The 22,144-nt window shown below is 39.8% G+C and overlaps 1 protein-coding gene across 9 annotated transcripts in view; it reads right to left on the reverse strand.

Annotated features, from left to right (window-relative positions):
* CD36 (CD36 molecule (CD36 blood group)) overlaps nucleotides 1-22,144 on the reverse strand; it is a 42,471-nt gene that overhangs the window by 14,366 nt on the left and 5,961 nt on the right. For 2 of the 9 annotated variants that reach the window (XM_064443961.1, XM_064444037.1), the window contains exons 1-4: nucleotides 13,796-13,928; nucleotides 9,956-10,192; nucleotides 2,663-2,823; nucleotides 389-533 (exon numbers count right to left, since the gene is read on the reverse strand). In XM_064443961.1, the coding sequence (XP_064300031.1) occupies nucleotides 389-533; nucleotides 2,663-2,823; nucleotides 9,956-10,075 (426 nt within the window). In that variant the 5' untranslated portion in view covers nucleotides 10,076-10,192; nucleotides 13,796-13,928. Of the gene's footprint in view, nucleotides 1-388; nucleotides 534-2,662; nucleotides 2,824-9,955; nucleotides 10,193-13,795; nucleotides 13,929-15,913; nucleotides 16,013-22,144 lie in introns of those variants that run through there. The other 7 variants (XM_064443981.1, XM_064444002.1, XM_064444029.1 and 4 more) reach the window with 5 other exon arrangements.

Raw genomic sequence — 22,144 nt, forward strand, 5'->3', positions numbered from 1 at the left:
TGGTGCGTGTTCATGCTGTACCTCACAGAGAAAGGGAATCCATCCACAAACCCGTGATTCATTCCCACAGTAAAATTGACCAGTAGGCTGCTTTTTGATACATCCCATCCAAAGTGATGACTTTGCTTCCATTGACAAGAACAAGCAAATTTTCATTTACCATTAAGATTACCCTGGGAATATAAGGAAACCTTAATACATTAAATATGTCCTCAGAATATATATTTTTTAAATAGTAATACAGTTATCCTCAGTGTAGCTGACACTCATGTCAGAGAAGAAACCTATCCTGTGGCAGTTTCAGTGTTACTAATGTTAACATCTCCCCTGTTTCCTCCAGTATCTCAACATTTGAATGTGAACATTTTGGTTTTGTTTCTTTACTTACAGCAACAGCAAGGTTGAGGCATGTGATGGTATCATTTTCTGTCCCAATAGACATATCAGGTTCAAAATGAGCAATATTAGGCAACATGTAGGATATTGTGCCATCAGAGTTTTCTGTGATATTTTCTTTGGGTAAATATCGCACCCTTGAAATACAAATAAAAACATAGAACATTTTTAACACTTGATTTTTGAGACAATGCATAGCCATGCCTGACTGAAGTTTTTTGAAAAGTTGATGAGCATTTTTGTAGATGAATATTGAGCATTTCATAACCACTGAAAGTTTTCTAAACTTTTTGGTGAAAATATGTAAAAAGTCCTTTTTCTATAAAGTATTTTTCTTTTGGAAATATTTCCTTAGTGCCTAGTGGATTTTTTTTTCTTGATACTAAAAAGAAAACAAATACTTCTATTTTATCTTTATTTCAGTAATGTACCTTGTATCCTCTATATTCTGTTTTAAATTAACTATGTTTTGTCACATTTTTGTCTAAGCTTTCTCATGGTTGCATGTAATTAGAAGGGCATGACTCATAATGGTTAATAAACACTCTTAAATTTTCATTTGATAAGCCTGTGTTGCAACAAAACAGATTACAGGTCAAATCCATAATGGAGTCACTTTTATAACATTTCATATGCATGTGGAAATTTATAAGCAGTCTTTCAGCTCCACTGAGATTTCCATAAGCCTCTCAAGCATGCCCTGTCAGCAGATCACTACGGTACAAATCTCTGAGCTGCTGCAGTTCTAGCTTTATCTCAACTCTTCAAGTCTCCATCCTCTTGCTGACCCCTCTGTGGGGGCAGCATCCAGCAGGCATCATATAACTTAGTCTACACTGTGGGTCCACAGGCTTGTCCCAGCTCCATCCCAGAAGGGATCTCCAGGGTACTCTATCAGATATTCCAGCCTGGGCCTAGGGTTCAGAGAACATTTCCCCATGGTACAGATGTAGCCCGTGCAGATGCACCTTACCCCAAAAACATCTGGATCTTGGCTTCTCAAGATTGGTTTGTGAGCATGTAATTTTAATTAAGAGTTTAATGTGTAGAGCACCTACCTGAAACTTGGGAGATTTTTTTTTCTAATTAATGTTACTTCTAACTGGAAACAAAAGACCTAAAACGGGGTTTCCCAACAGAATCGCAGGCACAGTTGCATTTTCAAGACCAGTTGTGCGATATTGTAATAAATAATTAAATATTTAAAGGGAGATTGAGAGGGAGAGACTTAGTGTCTCAGGTAGACCCAATATCCCAGGTGAGTATGTCTGCAGCAGTGAGAAGAGCTATAGCCATTACTTCTTACATAGTCCCATCTAAGTTTCTGGCAGAGATTTGTCCCTGAGAAAATCATCACCGTCGCCACCACCAGAGTAAAACCTTTCTGTTTAGTGGGAATTCACCTTCTGCAGTATTTTTTAACTGGTTAGTTTCCTGATTCCCATGTAACCATTTCCTATGTCTTCCCAGGTACTTTATGAACCAAGAGTTCTCTATTTCCAATGAGAAATAATGTTTTAGGCATCAAAGTATGTCAGCTGTAGATACTGCAATGAAAAACCATCTTGTGAAAGATATCAAGAAAGGAATATCTTGTCATTTAAGGAAAGCAATTTCATAACAAGGGTGACAGTGATAGCTGGGTATTGGGCTTAATGACGCAAGAAGCATCAACTAGTCCTATGTCAACATCACATTTAAAACTAACCAAGTGATTAAAAGCTTCCCTGAACAGAGATGGACCGCTGCATCTAGGCCCTAGCTAGTACATTCAGAAAAAGGAATGCTTTTCAGAGGAAAAATTGAAAAAGGAAAAGCTATAGATTAAAAATAAGTCATAAAGCCGCAAATAAACAAAGCATATTAAAATAAATATGTGATACATGGATGATAAGAAAAGGTCTTAGTTTTAGGACATCTGGCATATTTTCTTCTATGTAAAAAGTTGGCAAAAACTGAACAGCAATAAATGCAACCATTCCTGTGTGTTGTTGTGGCAAACACCTTGCTAATGAGCAATAGTTTTTCACAAGAGCAAACAGCTTCACTCCCAACTATCTATTTCTATATGTGTTTTCCCAATGGGAGACCCAATACAGAAAGTGTCTGAGATTGCTATGTGTAGCTGCGATTTAGGCATTTTTGTCAAGTCTGAGTAAAATATGACACTGGAATTTCAAAAACAAATTTTAACTCGGCAAAACTTTCTCTGACTGTAGCAAAACTTGTGATATGACATGTCACATATTCAGGGGGTTTTGCTTACCTGTATGTATAAGGTCCTCTTTGTTCAAGTTTTGGACGTGCTCCATGGTCTAACACCTCTGAAGGATTTTGCACATGGAAAATCCAAAATTGCCTGTAAACTGAACTTCCTGGCACAAGCCAATTTTCAAAAGCAATGGTACCATTTGCAATGACAGCTTCCTAAAGGGACAAAAACCAAGGCTAAAATTAACCACAAAAGATGAGTGACAAGCTGCAGATGATTGTCAAAGATTCCCAAACAAACAGGAAAAAAAAAGCTATTTTATCATGAATATGAGGCACACAGCACACATTTTTGGCCAACATTTGAAGGCAGCCTGACATTCCTGCTCAGTGAGAGCAAAAGTGAGTCCCTCTCAAATAAGTAACCACAAAGCTGATATAATTGCTTCTGTAGCCGGTAGCAAAACTTTCCTACTGCTGCGGTCAGGCACTGCCTTAGTTCCCAAATACTTGCCAAATCCACTGATCATTTGTAAAAAAGAAAACCTTTAATAACTGAATGATACCTAGCAGTTTTTATAATCCATAAACCACTTTTCATACATTTGTAAATAGCTCGGGGTTGGGGGTGGAGGGAAATGAGAGTTATCTTGGAGCACTACTCAGGCACTAAGTAATTTTGCACCCAAAGAAAGCAAATAATATTCTTGCAGGACTGTTAGGTTTTTGGCTTGGTTTTTGTTTTTTTAGAATACTATTCTTACCAATACTGAGACTTTCTAAGAAATCTCTCCAGTTTTGATAACCTTTTGTTAGGAAGGGTTTCTCAGGTAGAGGGAAAGAGGGAAAAATATGGATATAAGGACAAGACAGGACACCAGGAGTCACTCTAGAGTAACCAACACCTTTATGCCTGTGGCACTCAGCTATAATATGGTAAATGCCTATTCAGACCTTGTGACTGTACAGTGAGAAGGAGAGTTTGAAGGTATACTTCCTGTATCGTCAGGGGAGTGCCTGCTCTGCCTGGTCTACATCAGGCCTCTTTCTATATGATTTTCACAGAGTCCTAGGGTGTAGCTGTACGCTTCTACGGGAGAACTTATCTTGGGCCGCATATCTCCGGGACACAGGGCTCTACCCACCCTGGGGACAGTGATGCACAGACATCAATATGATGGATACAAAATGTCCGTTTATTTAGCTGCGTCACACGCTTATATAGCTCTTGCGCTTCCTGTTCCTGCCACTCCTATGGGGAGGAGTCTATCTTTCCGTCACAGCCCGTGATCTTCCGGTCGCCGATCCCTGTCTATTCCCCTACACTAGGGTAGTGTTTTTCCTCTTGATGTTAAAAATTAAGAAAAATTATTTTCAATAAGAAGAAAAATCTAGGCTGCCTGGCTCCAACATATAAAATGCTTTTTTATTAGAGCTGTGCGATATAAATTAGTTAATTTGCACGGCTCAGAAAGCCCCAGGAAGCAAAAGGCTGGAATCCCTCCAGATAGCAAGAAAAGACATTTTAAATTAAAAGTTGCTAGACATTCTTTCTAATTTAATTTTCTGCCTCCAGAGTTTGCATAGCGAGCACCACCAAGAAAAAAGAAAAAAAAAAAGGATACTACCAATTAAGAGCAACTGCAGTTACAAATGAGTACCATGGGTTGGAGAACTCATAACACAGACAGGTCTTTGTCTGTGGAAAGCCTGTGTGGTGGAGTTACAAATGCCTTGCTGGTGGTGTAAAGCACTGAGCTTGCTGTCTGAACAGCTGCTCTAATTTATGTGCATTTGTGTGAGAGGGGAAGGAAACCTTATCACAGCAAATGTGTTATCATCTTGAGGTCTTGCACTCAAACCCAACAGCTAAAATCCTCTTCAGCCTTGTTTTGTAAACCTCAGGAGGCCAAAGACTCTATTAAAGTTGTGATCCAGTGTGGGACAGGCCATTTCCTTGGTGAAGAGAGAAATGTTTACCTGATTTGGAAATTTCTGCCTGCTGGACTGGAGGAAGATTTTTTTTTTTTTTTTTTTTTTCTGTGTTACCTTTCTACCAGTGAGCCACTTGGCTCAGTGGTGTGGGTAGGGGGAAGGATCAGATGAGAACCAGGGTTAAAACAAGGGAAGCAGAAGGACAAAAGAGGGAGGGGTAGGAAGGGAGCAAGATCATTATTTCTGGTGGCATTCAGCCATTATTGTTAATAATATTTCTTTCACAAAGGAGGTGTGTATGATTCTCTGTCACATACTTTGAGAGTCCAAAAGGTGGGTTAAAGTTGAACAAAATCTAGAGCTCTGTCTTTATTCATGCCTTTATTTAATAAAACTAATATCCTCACACCAGCAAGCCCTTGGGTTTTGGCTGTCTGTTCACTGGTGAGGCCAGCCCTAAACATACCACCCTCCATGGCTGGTCACTTGTATATTCCCATAGTAACACTGCCATACTTTGTCATATTATGAAAGGTAGGGTAATTTGGGAACCTGCTAATTTGCAGTTGATAATATGAAATACTTCTCAACTCCCTAGTCAACCTACATCAGCTCCAATATCTTATGCAATAGTTAACTATTGTTAGCAAAAGTAGCTATACAATATGTAATTGCTACACATCCAAGTTCATCTACTGACCTAACTTCGCAAGACTGAGTGAAATCAATGGGAACTTTAACACTATTTGTTTCTGACACAATTTTTCCCTCATTTGTGGTGGGTCAACTGCCAATACATAAATTCAAGAAACACTGAGCAGCCAGTAATAGAAGCTTGCTGTACTTTGTTGCTTTATGCTAAATTCAGGCACCATGATTTCTGATGAAGAAATACAAAATGTAAGAAAAAGTTGCTGTCTTAACAAAGGATCTAGCCAGATGGACAAAAGATGCCATTTTCTGGGAACTGAGAGATGCCATGAATACTTCAGGCTGTAACAGAATTGTTACTAGTTTATCTCTATGTGTTGGGCTGAATATGTAAGCTGGAGGAAACAACTACAATTCTGTAAAACCGAATAAGTTAAGTTCCAGGAAAGCAAATAATCTTCTTCCATTTTGCACCTGAAAGTACAAGTAGCCATTTATTACTTTTTAAGTGGTGATTATTAGCTTATTATTAGCCTTTCTATTTAGGCTTTGTTGGATCAAAACTTTTAGTCTTTTTTCAGTCCTTGATTGTAAAAAATTATGGAAGCCAATCAAGTTTATCATTGATAATGCTAGAATATGTGTGATTAGATCACTTATGTTCTGCTGAGAGCCAGCAGTTGCTTTAGTTTCATTAGTTTAGATAAAGAAGTGGTATATCAATGTCAGAAACACAATTTTAAATTTGAAGTGTTTCCTATGCTTCCAGTAGCTGGGGAGACACAATCTGGCCAATCACAGATAACAGATATGTAGAGAGACAGATGACAAAACATAATCATAGCTAAAATTGATAGCTTTATTTCTAAAAATAGGAGAGACTAACCCTGAGGACTCTATAGAAAGAATGCAGCACTGAGGTATTGTGACAAATCATACACCATTCTGAATTATCAATCCATCATGAATTAAATATATTAAATAACATTATGTGTCTTCTGTTAACCTCCTGAGCTGATGTGCTCAGGTAGAAAGAAAAAGCTCTTAGAGAAGGGGTGATAAAGATTTTCTGGCAAATGAATCAGCTATCAATGGGTTTGAGTGGTTAGACCTAGCTGGAAAAAAAAAGCTGATCAGCTGTGGAAAAAAAAAAAGTTTTATCATAACTGAAATGATGGGAGTTTGCCTAAATAAATAATATTGTTTTAACGGAGGGAAAAGCAGAAAGTAATAATCAAGGCATATCAAAATATCTCCTTTCAACAATATCAGATGCAAGCATTCTGATTTGTTGTTTTGAATTCACCTTTACTTTTGATTTTTTTTTAATGTTAGTCATGATATTGTCTAATAATAATGAAAATAAACATGATAATATGCAGCCAAAATGTATGGAATCAGTTAAAATGGTACATTTTGATAGCCTCAAACAAAATATTTTTTGTAAAGAGCTCTGAGGCTTTCATGTTTCACTTCTAACTTACCAAGGGCAGTTTTCTAAGCCCCTAGGACCATCATGGAAAGGCATCCCTGACCTCTGGATAGATTCAGTGTTTCAGGAAACTAGGATTTTTGCCCTCTGGTACTGAAGTCAAAGGCACTTTTTAAGGGGGAAGTCTCCTTTCCCTGAATAGTATCAGAGCTGAAATAGCTTAGTACTAATCTTGTTCAGTGGATCCCTGTCAAGATGCTGGTGGTGGTGTCATTTTGCGTGTGCTCTTCAAGTGACAGTTACTTTAAAGAGCCTCTGAAAAGATACAGAACGTATATGCATTGTTGAAATTTTTTAAACCTCCTGGAGGCAGGAGTAGAAACAGCTTATCCCAAAAAGATCTGAGACACAGGTAATGCAGTCTGGGGTTAGAGAAGACAACAATGTGTTTTGTATTGAAGAACAACTGTATGTTAATAAACTCGAACACATGAATCACAGAATAGAATCATAGAATCATTAAGGTTGGAAAAGACCTCAAGAATCATCAAGTCCAACTGTCAATACAACACCACCATGTCTCCTAAACCATGCTGTAAGTTCCACGTCTGCATGTTTTTTGAACACCTCCAGGGATGGTGACTCTACCACTTCTCTGGGCAGCCTGTTCCAGTGCCTGACCACTCTTTCAGTAAAGAAATTTTTCCTACTATCCAATCTAAATCTCCCTTGGCACAACTTCAGGCCATTTCCTCTTGTTCTAGCACTAATAACTTGCGAGAAGAGACCACCATCCACCTCACTACAACCTGCTTTCAGGTAGTTGTAGAGAGCGATAAGGTCTCCCCTCAGCCTCCTCTTCTCCAGGCTAAACAACCCCAGTTCCCTCAGCTGCTCCTCAAAATACTTGTGCTCCAGACCCTTCACCAACTTTGTTGCCCTTCTCTGGACCCACTTCAGCCCCTCAATGTCCTTCTTGTAGTGAGGGGCCCAAAACTGAACACAGTACTCGAGGTGCGGCCTCACCAGTGCCGAGTACAGGGGCACCATCACTGCCCTGCTCCTGCTGGCCACACTATTGCTGGTACAAGCCAGGATGCTGTTGGCCTTCTTGGCCACCTGGGCACACTGCTGGCTCCTGTTCAGCCGGCTGTCAGCCAGCTCCCTGTGTCCTTCACGACCAGGCATCTTTCCAGCCACTCCTCCCCAAGCCTGTAGCATTTCACGGGGTTGTTGTGACCCAAGTGCAGGCCCCAGCACCCGGCACTTGGCAAGAGGTGAAATCCTGGTGTTAGATGTTACATGGACTTTGTTCGCGTTGTCCGCCCTTGGACTGTTGCTGGATGGAGAACAGCACCTGCCTGTTATGAGATGACAGCCTATACACTGAAAGTCTCTGTCTTATCTCAAATGTCAACTGACATTGTTAATACAATTGCAGATAATTTCTCTTTGCTGCAACAACAGGAAAAGGGAATTTTAATATTTACATGCCGTATCTGAGAGAACGTCTCACTCATTAGGAGCTTTTTCCTGTCCTAAAGTCTCACTAAATAGTCAGCATGATAAATAGGAAAAAATCTCATATGATTTGTCCTCAGGAAAAAAAAGTATCCATTTACTTAAATAAATAAAGCCTTTACAAATTTGCTTTTATATTTTATATGAATACTGATAGAAATTTTCCTTTTTATATGTATCAAACAAGATGCCTTGAAATAGGTACAAGCATCTGAAACATGATAACAATGCAGAAAATTATAAAGAGGTTGAGGAAAAAAATTACTCTAATACTTTACCACTAAGAACTCATGCAGGTATAATTTCATATGTAGACATTTGCAAACCATGCTGTATAACTGGTTCATTATTATAAGTAAACAGATGAACACATAACATTGCTAATTTTTGCAGTTTGCTCTGAAAATACTTAATGGCATATGACAACACTCTGGATTAACTCAACATATATATTTAATGTAAGGAGATAAACATTTCAAAAACTGTGAGCTTTCTAGAAAATCTGCCATTTCCTCAATATGTCAGTCAATTAAAATTATTTGCGAATATAGAGAGCATGACTTTTTTGTAAAATGTTGCAAGGTGGGTGAGGCATTATCTAGTGGGTATTACTTTTTTGTTCTCTATAAATTTGTAAATATAATTAAAAATACAATAAGAATTGGAAAATTGTGCTAGAGTTAGGTTTTTATAGAGTTTGCTGACAAAATTAATACATTATGTAGAAGCCTTTTTTTTCAATTTCTTAAAAAAGTGGTGTTAGAATCTAGGCAGGGCCTCAACAGGCAATTTAACATTTCCTGTCTGTTCATATATCCACCTCCTCAACTGACTTCAGTAGCTGTTGAGTTAAGGGCAGTCTTCCAGAAGGGCCTTTGAATAAGTATCTCCAAGATCTCCACAGTCTTCAGTGCCGCAGCAGATCATTAGGAAGTCTAACCATCACCCAAAGACCTTAAGGTTTCTAGATTTTTAACTGTAGGAGAGCCCACCTTGGCTGCAGTGACCCCAAGGAGACTCCATGTCTCCATGGTGGACAGCCCAGGACTTCCATGGTCTTTCATTCCAGACTACTCCATGATTTAGACCCTCAGTGATACACACTTTTCACCGAAGTTTTAACAAATCAACTTTCAATTTTTCTTTCATGAGAAAGTTAGATTTTAGAGAAGTAAAACAGTCTTTAAAAAAAAAGAAAAAATATTGTGTCTGCCAGGTCTACAACACTCTACTTCAATTACGCTTCACACTACTTGAATCAAGGAGATGTATATGATCAGATCCTCTAGCCTTGTGGAGCACATTGACCCCAATCATACTGTCACAGAATGTGAGCTGAATGCAAGTGCAAGTGAAAGATGAGATTCTGCATCATAAATTTATTTAGTTTATTTGCAGTACATAAATATACGTGCATGGAGCAAGTACCAAAACAAAACAAAAAAAACCAGAAAATTTTTTAAGTGGATCATCATGGGGAAAAAATAAAGAAACTAAAATAAATAATAGAAAAATTAAAAATGCTTACTTCTAAATTACATTACTGAAACCACATCTCGAAAACAATATTTTGGCTTCCCATGTGAAGCATGAAAGACAGCAAGTAAACATGACAATATAATTAATATATTTAAAAATTGCTGCAGCATCTATTCTCAGGGAAGATTGGCTGCATATATTACAAAAACTAGATTTAATAAAGAAAAAAAAAAAGGAAAAAAAAACAGAAAAAGAATACAAGATTTAGAAATAATGACTATTCAATAACCACAAACCATTTAGATTGAAATAAAGAGAAAAAATTCTTACCTTTTTTATTGCTTTGCCTATAAGGTTATCTCCAACAGGTATCAGAACTCCTCCAAAGATAGCCAGCACAGCACCGATGACAGCCCCAGTGAGGAGCCCACAGTTTCTGTTACAGCCCATTCCTCTCCTTTGTCAGGGTGCAGACCAACAATGTAAAAATATCCTTGCTGTAAGGCTTGATGGTTTTTTCTCACTTCTTGGTCCCAATATACTCACTGATCTTCCTGAGAGAAGCTGCTAACATAAGGAGAGAGTGAACAAAAATCACATTCCAAAGCTCAAAGAACAAAGTGCATGACGTGAAGCAGGTAGGAAGATAACAAGTCAAAACCAGCCAGTGCCAAAAGAAAAAAAAGGTTGCATGTACTTGTGGTGAGCTAGCCACCTGTTAGACATCATTATCTTTTTTTATTCCAATTCTCTAAAAGACTGATAAGTTCTTTCATTAGGTTTTTTTTGGGGGTTGGTTGTGGGTTTTTTTTGGTGGGGAGGGCGTGCTCTCTTGCATTAGGGCAAACTGACATAATCAGTATTCCAATGACACTCTTCCCGAAGCACACATTCTCTAAAATTTCCCTGTGCCAGAAGAGGAGGCTATAGGTCTCTGCTTTTATCACAGCCTGCAATGCCCATGGCTCCCACTACAGGCAAAACTAGGAGCTTACGCTACTAGTGTGAGCTACCCAGGCTGTTTCTGTATTGTGCCAGTAAGGAAGTCATCAAGGTCCATCAGCACCTTGGTGGGAATGGCAGCCTCTAACAGAGGGCACCCATGAGAAGCCTGTCTTTCCAGTTCTCTGTCAGTTCACAGTCTACTACTGAAGGGATAAAACTTTGCTTCAGTAACTTCATGACAAAGGCACGACTCGATTTTCCTTTTAGAGCTGCATTCTTGCTATCACCTAGTTTCATCAATCCCAATTGCCTTACAGAAAGGCAGACTTCTTAAAATGAGTCTAGATTTTGATATTTGAAAGATGTAACACCTTATATTTCAAGATCATTCAGTCTCAGGAAAAAAAAATGTGTGCAATTACTCATTGGAAAAGAACATTGCAAAGAATATTGGAAAGATACGTGCTGACGTATCTTAAGATCTGGCTTCTATGAAAGGTATTTTAAAGAAAATCAGAATGATACCAGTGTTGAGAGATATGGTAAAACATAAGCTCCCAGTGATACCTTTTTCCTATTTCTTACTGTTTATGAATAACTGAGACAAAGAACTGCCTAATTTGCAATTTATTCTTGCTCAGGAATTAATCATGTCCACCGAATTTGCAAGTTTGTTATTTGCTTTAGAGCTCCAGCTAACAGAAATTGTGCTGTTTTCTACTTTAGATGTCACTGTCTTTATCCTTTTTATTCTTATGAATTTCAGTTTTTTAACTTGTGATCCTCCTTAAATAAATTTTAAAGCAGGTGTTAGTTGCAGAGTTAATTACACATTCAAGGCCAAACACAGAGAGCAAAGGAAAGCAGGGAGATGGAGTGGAAGAACAGCTCAACCTGAATTCCCAGTTTACTCATGAGGATTAAAGTGTTAAAAAATCTTCATGGATTTCTAAATAGTAAAGTAGGGGTTTTCATAAATGCAGTTATGAGGTCCTTTTATTAAAAAAAGGACACATACATCATGCACTGACATATAAGGTACCATGATCAGCAGGCTAATGTCTCCTCCCATGCCCTACCAAACTCACAAACCTATCATGTCTGCACCTGAGCCCAGACTTCTCCTTTTATCTGCATTGTAAACCCACATTTTGCCTGCTTTTGCACTAGTAGCAGTTTACAGGTCCCTTGACATTAACAATGACTATTTCTGTACATTTGAGCTCATTAATACATGATACAATGAGTATTTTAATAATTTCTCCTTGGAGACTTGTAAGTAGAATGACCAAAAGACTGCTTGCAATATCAGAAAAATACCCTTCCTATAAAAGTCAGCCAGCCAGACCATCCACCTGCCACCAGGTGATTCCTTGTGGTTGCCACATTGAAACTTCACCCTTTGATTGTTTTTCCTGCACACACCAGGGCCAAAGAAAGAAACCAGGTTTGGCTAAAGTTTTTGACTTTGGCTAGGGACTGAGAAGAATCTCTCCCTTACAAGAAGATGTGGGGTTTTAAAAATCTGACTGATGTTACCCGTTGTAATATATCTAAGGAGAAGCAGAAATTCTCAAAGAAATCAAATTCTGAAAAGTACATATTTCAGGTCAAATTTTCCCCCCAGTGTTATCTATTCTTGCAGATTTTTTTAAAAAAGTGTGGAAATACACATTTCAAAATTAAAAAATGGAAATTGCCTCTTCCATAAATGTTTAAAGAGAGCTTTTGGACATTGTCAGACTTTTCTTCCTTGGCTTACATACTGAAGTTTTTAAAATTCAACAGATATACACCTTCCACCAAAATATATTTCCATCTAAATTTCTACAAGCTGTTTCAACAGAATATCTTTGTGTCAGTCAGACTAGGTATCTCTCATGAGCACTAACAATAAGCAGCTACAAAGCAACTGGCTGCTAATAATTTGTTTCTATTCCAAGCTTTTGTAAATTGTAAAATATTCACCCTTCTCCTACCAAACACAATGCAATAGCAGTCTAGACATCTCATTTTGTGCAATACAAATTATCCATTACACAGTTGCAATGAAGAGCACTCACAACATAACACTCAATTTCACATAGAAGTCAACAAGCTATTCGCATCTATCACAACTGAATGCAAAATATGAAGATGAAAGTAGAAATTTCCAATAAGAATGCAGTTGTGTCTCAGAATTCATATTCAAGCAAAAATATTTTACCTTAAGCAGAATAGAATGTACCATAACAAAATGAGATATTGTCTATGAAACTATAGTATCAACTAAACATATATTGGACCACAGGATTAATAAGAATAAACACCCCATTCTGGAGTTTTGGGTAAGAATTTTTCCATATTGTTTCAAATGTCCTCAATAGAATATTGGCAATGGAAACAGTCCATTCAAATCTCTGAAAAGACAATTTATAAGCAACTTAATAGGGGGAAAGATGAAAAATATTATTAAACTTTTTCCTCCCTACTTAAATTATATTTCCGTACATGTCAGTTTAAAGCAGATCCTTATAAAAATCAAAGATTATCTGTATTTTCTTAATGATTTCTCCAGCTCTAAAAGCAATTTTTAAACATTGCTTGACATGGCATTACTTTAATTCTGACAAAGAAGCAGATTTATTGCCTCAAATGAAACATGGGGAAGAAGCAGTGTGTATAGTGAAAATTAAAACAGGTTTTGAAAATTCCTATTAAGAGAGTTTCAACCCAAAACCATGGTGTTTCTTTAAATATAATTCCAGTTTCTGCGAGGTCAGATAGTGGGATTAAAAATGCTGAAGTTATGAAGAGATACATTTGTAGGGAAGAGGTTATTTCTGGTTTCTTTTTTTTCTTAATCTTTGACATACATACCTTGAAATTACAGTTTTGAGGTTTTTATCTGCAATAGTAAATGCTACAAATATCACTTTAAAAAGATGAATTTCTCATAAATTCACATTACTCCAGAACTGTAGTTTCAAGAATATGAGATATTAAAAGACAGAATGCAATTGGGAAAGCCAGCAATACTAAGCATAAAATACAATTGCTAACATAGTAATGAAGCATTTCATTAATACATGTAAAATTTCACTGTTTCTTGCAAACGGCTTTGCAAAATCCTATAATTTTATTTTATATTATAAATAAATATTTTCAAGAGTTTTCCACCAACTGATTTTAAAAGTATTTCTGAGGAAAACCCTCTGATTTTAAATGTTGTATCATATGACTCACCTTGAATAAGGGCAAGTGACTTTTCAGCTGAACGTAAAGTACTTAACACATGACTCGCATCAAGTTACGAGAGGACAAGCAGCTAAATCTCCCCACCAAGCACATAGCCTCTAAACTCGAAGGGAGTGTTTATATATTCCAAGAGACGTCAGTTCCCTCTTTATCTTTTTGCCAGAAGAAAAAGTTAAGTTGCATTGGTGCTGGGTGGGTGGGTGGGTGAGTGTTATTTTTACAGTCTGACTAAAAGCCACTACCTACATCTCGTGGTAATATACTTAGCAGCTGCAATCTTTGTCAAATTTTGATCCAAGTGAGTCAAAGATCAAGGAGACAAAAGGTTAACTTACTTATTTTGTTCTTGGTCACTTCTCTAATATCCATTTGCTTTAAAACTTCTTATATCAGGAAGTTACAACTAACCAGATCCTGACAGCTTCTTTAAGATACAGAATAATTTCAAATGCTCTTTGCTATATAGCATGCTCTGCTCTGTAAATAAAACCTTACTATTGCACTCATCCTCTGCCAAAGTACAGGCTAAACACCTTTTCAGCCTAATCATCATGATAGAATATTTTCAAGTAACAAAAAATAAAGAAATGTCAGAATATTTTTAAAAGGGATTTTGTTTCACAGGTTGGATTACAACATTTCCTCATGAAGTGCAAAGGCTCTTCCTCTTTTACTGCAAGTTCAGTGAACTTCATCTCAGAAGCTTCTTTTTCTTAATGAATTTAAAATTCAGTTATTTTTACACTAATATCTGTGTAGACCAAAGTGTCACTCCAGCACAGTGTCTACTAATAACGAACAATCATCAGTTTGGCAAGCTTTTGCACAAATATTTTTAAAATAACTCTTCATCCCAGGTGAATTAAATGAATGGATTGTTTTAAAAGATTCTTCTGGCAGCAGCAAGAGGAAGTGATTTATATTTGGCTTATTTAACTATAAGAGAGAAAGTATTCCTAAGAATAGATTCTCGGGTCCAGACGTCAGGGTATAGCACTGAATAGCTGTGATCTACATGTTCAGTATTTGCTATGTGTTTTGACTGATTGTTTACTGTTCTGTTTTGTATGTTTCCCTATTTGAAAGTTAAACTTTTGTGGAAGAAGGTCCCTTCTTCTAATCTGCTTCTGCTAAGTAAATCTAAGGTGGATGAAGATTAATGAATTTGAAGTTTTGCCTCATAGTAAAAGCAAGAGTGAAAGTGAGCCTGGGCCTTTGAAAGCAACCTGTAGGCCAATCTTTGCACGAGGCTCACTGCCAGGGAAAGTTGATGACCCTGACTAACCTCAGTTTCACAACCTTGAAAAGAGCAGTAAATTTGCTTTCCTCTCATCTCTAATTAAAGAGTGGAGTTTAACTGCTGAAAGAAGCAGTTCTCCACACTGTGGTTCCCATGCACTACTTCTATGAATATTATCGTTAATTATTTCTATTGGACATCTCTTTGTATGATGCTCTCCTGAAGACGCTCTTGTTCAGGATCCTCCAGCTTTCCTACCAGGCTGCACTGCCTTATTCACTGCTGATTTGTCTCTTCTAAGAGGAAATAATTCCAGTTACTCACACCTGCCCACGGAGATGTTCCCAGCTGTGCTCATTTTATCTGTTTGCATTGTATGGGATTCAGTGTGCACCATTTGTATGGGAGGGAAATACATACTGCTGTCTTTTTGGTGGAATTCTCAAAGCACTAAAGCAGATGTAATGGATCTCTGTTTTCAATGTATACATGTTGAGTTACATCAGCAAATTTTGTGAGGTATGATATAAGCAATCTCTTCTAGCAAGCAGTGCCTGGCAAGTGATATGAGGACTGCCAGCTTCAACTGCAGAAATAATTTGAAGCTAAGAGAAAAGTTGTGCACTTTTGGATATCATTTCTGTATCTTAAAAACAAAGTGGACCAAACCATAAGTTCTTAATGGTCCTTCTGTGTTCTCTGGCTTCATATCAGAGTTCAGAGGTTATAGGGGAGAAAATACAAAGTGATGATACAAAAAGCAAAAAATTATGTACTTTATTGGAGTCCCTAGTGGTGCGACAACAGACAAACTACCCTACAAGGAGGAACTGTTGAGAAAGAGAAATAGTGTAAATGACACTCACATGCTTGATGAAGACACAGAAAACCGCAGGAAGCAGAAAAAGACAAATGCAGTTGTTAACTCCAAATGAAGATTGCCCACATTTCCTGCAATAAACATACTATTGACAAGAAAATGCTGAAGAGATGAGTGTGATTCCTGGCTTTTCTAGACATCTCATAGATGGGGCCTTTTGGAAATCACTTTCTTTGGGGTGTTTTCTAAACAAAGAGGGAACAAAGGAGGAGAGTTATCATCTTCCTATATGCCCTGAAATTCCTAAACAACCAATACCCTACCCACCCACCCCCTTTTGTTTTTTTCCTTTAAGATCCCTTCCATCAGGGGATGACATACCCTTATGGTATATATAATTTAAATTTTGATGATGCCCACATAAATGATCCCACATTCCTGTGGGAATTCTCTTATGTACAGTACAGCACACCATGGCTTTATATTCCTGTGTTTCCACAGTAATGGCACTCTCAGTGTTTTTCTTCACTTGCCTATTATGAAACTTGTAAAAACCAATCCTAACACTAATCCCTTGTGTCCTCGTTTCAGCTGGGCTACAGTTAATTTTCTTCGTAGTAGCTAGTATGGGCCCATGTTTTGGATTTGGGCTGAAAACAGTGTTGATAATGCGGAGATGTTTTAGTTGTTGCCCTGTAGTGCTTACACTAGTCAAGGGCTTTTGCAGCTCCCTGTGCTCTGCCGGGTGCACAAGAAGCTGGGAGGGGACATAGCCAGTACAGATCAGTATATAAATCATCATGCTCAGTATATAAAGCTGGGGGAAGAAGGAAAGGGGGGATGTTCAGAGCAATGGCATTTGTCCTCCCAAGTAACTGTTACACGTGATGGAGCCCGGCTTTCCTGGAGATGGCTGAACACCTGCCTGCCCATGGGAAGGAGTGAATGTATTCCTTGTTTTGCTTTGCTTGTGAGTGAGGCTTTTGCTTTACCTATTAAACTGTTTTTATCTCAATCCACGAGTTTTCTCACTTTTACTCTTCCAATTCTGTCCCCCATCCAGCGGTGGGGGGGGTGAGTGAGCAGCTGTGTGGGGCTTAGCTGCTAGCTGGGGTTAAATGACAACACCTTGTCAGATGTGGATACGTGGCTGAGGTTAGAAATAAGATTAGAAAATTCCAGGAAACCCCATTCTGGACTTTTGCACCCTCTGAATTTTTCAGAGGACACTAACCTTTAAAAAAAAGAAAACAAAACCAAACAAAAAAAAAAACCCACAAACAAACACAACAACAGCAACAAAAATAAAAAAATCCCCTTCTAGTTGTTAGGTAAAGCACCAAGTCTTGGGGCAGAAGAGAAGATTAATGTTCTCAGCATTCAAACCATGATTTTCTATAATTATTTAGTACACTTCCTATCTTGAAATAAATGTGTGAGGAATTATGTTTACCTCCTTTCTACGGTAAGTAAAAGCACAAAGTTATTGTTTATCTGGGTTATTCTATTAGCAAGATCTTATACACTCCCTACCCAAAATCCTGTTGCCACCACTCAGCGGTCCTCTCTGACTTCTCCACAGTTATTAAGTCCCACACGAAGTGTTGTATCTTGCTCAGTAGTAAAAGATGTAGCATTCAGAAAACCCACAGAAAATAAGAACACGCGGCTCCTGTCCCCAAATAAGCTCCTTCTGATTCAACACACTCATGTTCACTCATGTGCACCTAGTTCTGCTGAGGAGGAGAACAAGGATGATGAATCATCTGCAGTAGAAAATGTGCAATATGCCACCAGCTGGATGAGACTCCTGTCCCTCCGCATGTGTTGGAGATACTAGGAGGTGTTCCTTTATAGGGAGTGAAATTTTGTATTCCTGAAAGACAGTTTGATTTCCTAAGGATATGAAAACCTTCTATGCATCACCTAATCATATAATGTGTAAGAAGCAGGTCATGAATTATCCACCCAGACCAGCTTCAACAATTCACTTCTGTTGCATAAAAGCCAACACCGGAGTGAACATGCCTATCTTCAGGTACTGCCTATAAAGAACTTCAACACATAACACCCAAATTACAAAAATAATAATATAGAACTAATAATTTTTTCTAAATAGTATGTTCACTGTCTTTGTTTTGGGTAGTCTCGCTGTGACTGCTATTTTCTACCACTTAATTTTCCAAAAGCCACAGGAAAGAACAGAGTTATATGGCAGGAATAGTCACCTCACTTTAAAAGAAGGGAGTATCAAGATATTTCAGTTGTTTCAGTTTTGCTTTTAATATATTATCTCTAAGGACCTAAAAGAAAAGAAAGACATAGTTTCACAGCAATAATGATTTTCTTGTTTAAAGTTAACTACAAATATTGTTGCAAATAACTTTATCCAGGTAAAAAGTAGGCATCTGGCCTCAGGAAGATAGGCTGGTTTCTTCTCCTCTGAGTGGAGAAGTATGAGCACTTCACAGACTCATCCCATCTACTTGAAATGTTTATCTCAGGCAAAGTTGTATCATATCCTTTGGAAGTACTGATATCTATCCTTTAAATACAAAGGATCTAAACGATTCATTTAAGTTAGACATCTAACTTTTAGAAGGTAAAAGTTAAATTAAAATGATTCCACTGAAACTGCCCAGAAAGGTCTTTCAGCTCCGCCCCTCATCTGTCTACCATGTTGACAATACCAGGACAGCTACACAAGGCTCTGGTAAGCACAAACAGGTTGTTAAGCAAGAAGAAAATGCAATGAGAAAATTTCAAAATATTTACCACCTGACATTAACGGAAAGATTGGTCAAAGATTGCAGAGGTGGTGTAGCATTTTTTTGCCCACCTCACGTCACAGACTTTTACTGCAGAGGTATGGGCTTTCAAGACTTTCCAGCATATGCCCTGAAGAATACCCCAATAAAGCAGTCCTCTGCCCCCTGAAAAAAGATTCTCCCAAAGATTCATTAATACCTGATTTCCCCTCAAGAGCTTGGAAGACTCATTCCAAACTGCTGTGTAGCTCCTTCATTGCCCACTAACGACTCCCAGCTGTAGTTTTCCCAGGTCTGTGAAGTGTTAGGACATAAGGTGCTGTCCCTTGTGATTCTCAATGTGTTCTGATGATACGGAAAACATCCTAAAATACCATTGGCTAAAGCCAACTTGGCAGCAGTACAGTGGAAACAGTGTGATATATTTGGCTCCTGCCAGTGACGAACTTGGCAGTGATGAACTGAGGAACGTGGGGGGAGGGGGACAAACTGACCATGCTAATGCCATCACACACAATGCGGAATAAGGCGGGACAACCTGAGCAGTGATAAAGGTGCCATGGTGGCTTCATGCGATGGCAACCAGGAGACCAACCATCTCAAGGGTTTGCATGGCTATAGTGGGTCCTCGTACACCCCTCTGGGGAAAACTGTGTGGTCAAGCACCTTCCTGAAATACTTGTACACCAATGCACGCAGCATGGGGAATAAAGAGGAGGAACTAGAGGTTGTGTGCGGTCACAGGGCCATGATCTCATTGCAATCACAGAGTCATGGTGGGACAGCTCGTATGACTGGAATGCTGTCATGGATGGCTACAGGCTTGTCAGGAAAGACAGACCAGCAAGGCAAGGTGGGAGAGTTGCTCTTTATATGAGGGAGCAACTGGAATGTATCGAGCTCTGCCTGGGGGTGGAAGGAGAACAAGCTGAGAGCTTGTGGGTAAAAATTAAGGGGCAGGCAAATATGGGTGACACTGTTGTGGGTGTTTGCTACAGGCCACCTGATCAGGAACAGGAAGTTGATGAAGCCTTCTACAGACAGCTGGAAGTAGCCTCACAATCGCAGAATCTGGTCCTCATGGGGGAGTTTAACCACCCAGATATTTGCTGGAAAAGCAACACAGCGAGACGCACACATTCCAGGACGTTCCTGCAGAGCATCAAGGATAAATTTTTGATGCAGATGGTAGAGGAGCCAAGGACACGAGACATGCTGCTTGACCTTATCCTAACAAACAAGGATGGGCTGTTTGAGGACGTGAGAGCTGAGGGTAGCCTTGGCTGCAGTGACCATGAGATGGTGGAGTTCAGGATTCTGCATGGTAGAAACAGGATTACAACCGTGGACTTCAAGAGGGCCAACTCTGGCCTCTTCAAAGACCTTCTAGGAGGAATCCCATGGGCTCGAGCTCTGGAAGGCAGGGGGGTCCAAGAGAGCTGGACAGTATTCAAGGACCACTTCCTCCGAACTCAAGATCAGTGCATCCCCAGGAGGAAGAAATCAGGCAGAGGAGCCAGGAGATGTGCATGGATAAGCAAAGAGCTTCTAGAGAAATTCATATGGAAGCGGGAGGTTCACAGCATGTGGGAAAAGGGAGTGGCCACTTGGGAGGAATATAGGAATGTTGTCAGGGTGGGCAGAGATGTGACAAGGAAGGCCGAGGCCCATGTGGAATTAAATCTGGCAAGGGATGTCAAAGACAACAAGAAGGGCTTCTTTAAATACATCAGCAGCAAAAGGAAGACTGGGGATACAGGGGGTCAACACTGAAAAAGGAAGGGGCCGTGGTGAATCAGGATGCAGAGAAGGCAGAGTTACTGAATGCCTTCTCTGCCTCGATCTTCACTGCTAAGGTTGGCTCTAAGGCACCTCAGCCCCCAGAGAAGAGAGGAAAAATCTGCAGAAAGGAGGACTTCCCCTTGGCTGAGGAGCATTGCGTCAGAGACCACCTATGCAAAATGGATCCTGGCAAATTTGGGCCCCTATGGGATGCACTCGCGAGTGCTGAGGGAGTTGGCGGATGTTCTTGCTGAGCCACTCTCCATCATCTTTGAAAGGTCGTGGAGGACAGGAACTATAGGAGAACTATAGGGGAACTATAGGCCAGTCAGCCTCACCTCCATCCCCAGGAAGGAGATGGAGCAGTTCACCCTGGAGGTCATCTCCAGGCATGTAGAGGAAAAGAAGGTTATCAGAAACAGTCAACATGGATTCACCAAGGGAAGATCATGCTTGACCAACCTGATAGCCTTCTACGATGGCATGACTGGCTGGGTCGATGAAGGGAGAGCAGTGGATGTTGTTTATCTTGACTCCAGTAAGGCATTCGACACTGTCTCCCATAGCATCCTCACAGACAAGCTAAGGAAGTGTGGGATGGATGAGCGGACAGTGAGGTGGATTGAGAACTGGCTCAACAACAGAACTCAGAGGGTCGTGATCAATGGAGGAGAGTCTGGCTGGAGGCCTGTCACTAGCGGTGTTGCCCAGGGGCCTGTGCTGGCTCCAGTCCTGTTTAACATATTCATCAATGAACTGGATGATGGGATGGAGTGTAACCCCAGCAAGTTCGCTGATGATACCAAGCTGGGAGGAATGGCTGATACACCAGAAGACTCTGCTGCCATCCAACGAGACCCGGACAGGCTGGAGAGCTGGGCCGAGGGAAACCTCATGAAATTCAGCAAGAGCAAGTACAAGGTCCTGCACCTGGAGAGGAACAACCCCGTGCAGTGGTACACGTTGGGGGCTGAACTACTGGAAAGCAGCTCTGTTGAGAAGGACCTGGTAGTGCTGGTGGGCAGCAAGGTGACCCTGAGCCAGCACTGTGCCCTTGTGGCCAAGAAGGCCAATGGTATCCTGGGGTGTATTAAAAGGAGTGTGGCCAGCAGGTCAAGGGAGGTTATCCTCCCCCTGTACTCTGCCCTAGTGAGACTGCATTTGCAGTCCTGTGTCCAGTTCTGGGCTCCTCAGTTTAAGGAAGATGTGGAACTATTGGAGACAGTCCAGCGGAGAGCTACCACAATAATCAGGGGACTGAAGCATCTCCCTTATGAGGAAAGGCTGAGAGACTTGGGTTTGTTCAGCTTGGAGAAGAGAAGACTGAAGGGGGATCTTGACAATACTTACAAATATCTGAAGGGTGGGTGTCAAGAGGATGGGACTAGACTCTTTTCAGTGGTGCCCAATGACAGGACAAGGGGCAGTGGGCACAAGGTGGAACACAGGAAGTTCCACTTAAATATGAGAAAAAACTTCTTTACAGTTGAGGGTGCCAGAGCAGTGGAACAGGCTGCCCAGGGAGGTTGTGGAGTCTCCTTCCCTGGAGACATTCAAACCCACCTGGTTCCTGTGCCCCCTGCTCTGGGTGTACCTGCTCAAGCAGGGGGAGATGATCTCCAGAGGTCCCTTCCAACCCCTACCATTCTGTGATTCTGTGAATACAGTGTAAGTAGACATACTGGCACTAAATGAGGCAGCTCACATGTTACTAACACTTGAATTAT

This window comes from Phalacrocorax carbo, chromosome 1, assembly GCF_963921805.1.
Source record: "Phalacrocorax carbo chromosome 1, bPhaCar2.1, whole genome shotgun sequence".
NCBI lineage: Eukaryota > Metazoa > Chordata > Aves > Suliformes > Phalacrocoracidae > Phalacrocorax > Phalacrocorax carbo.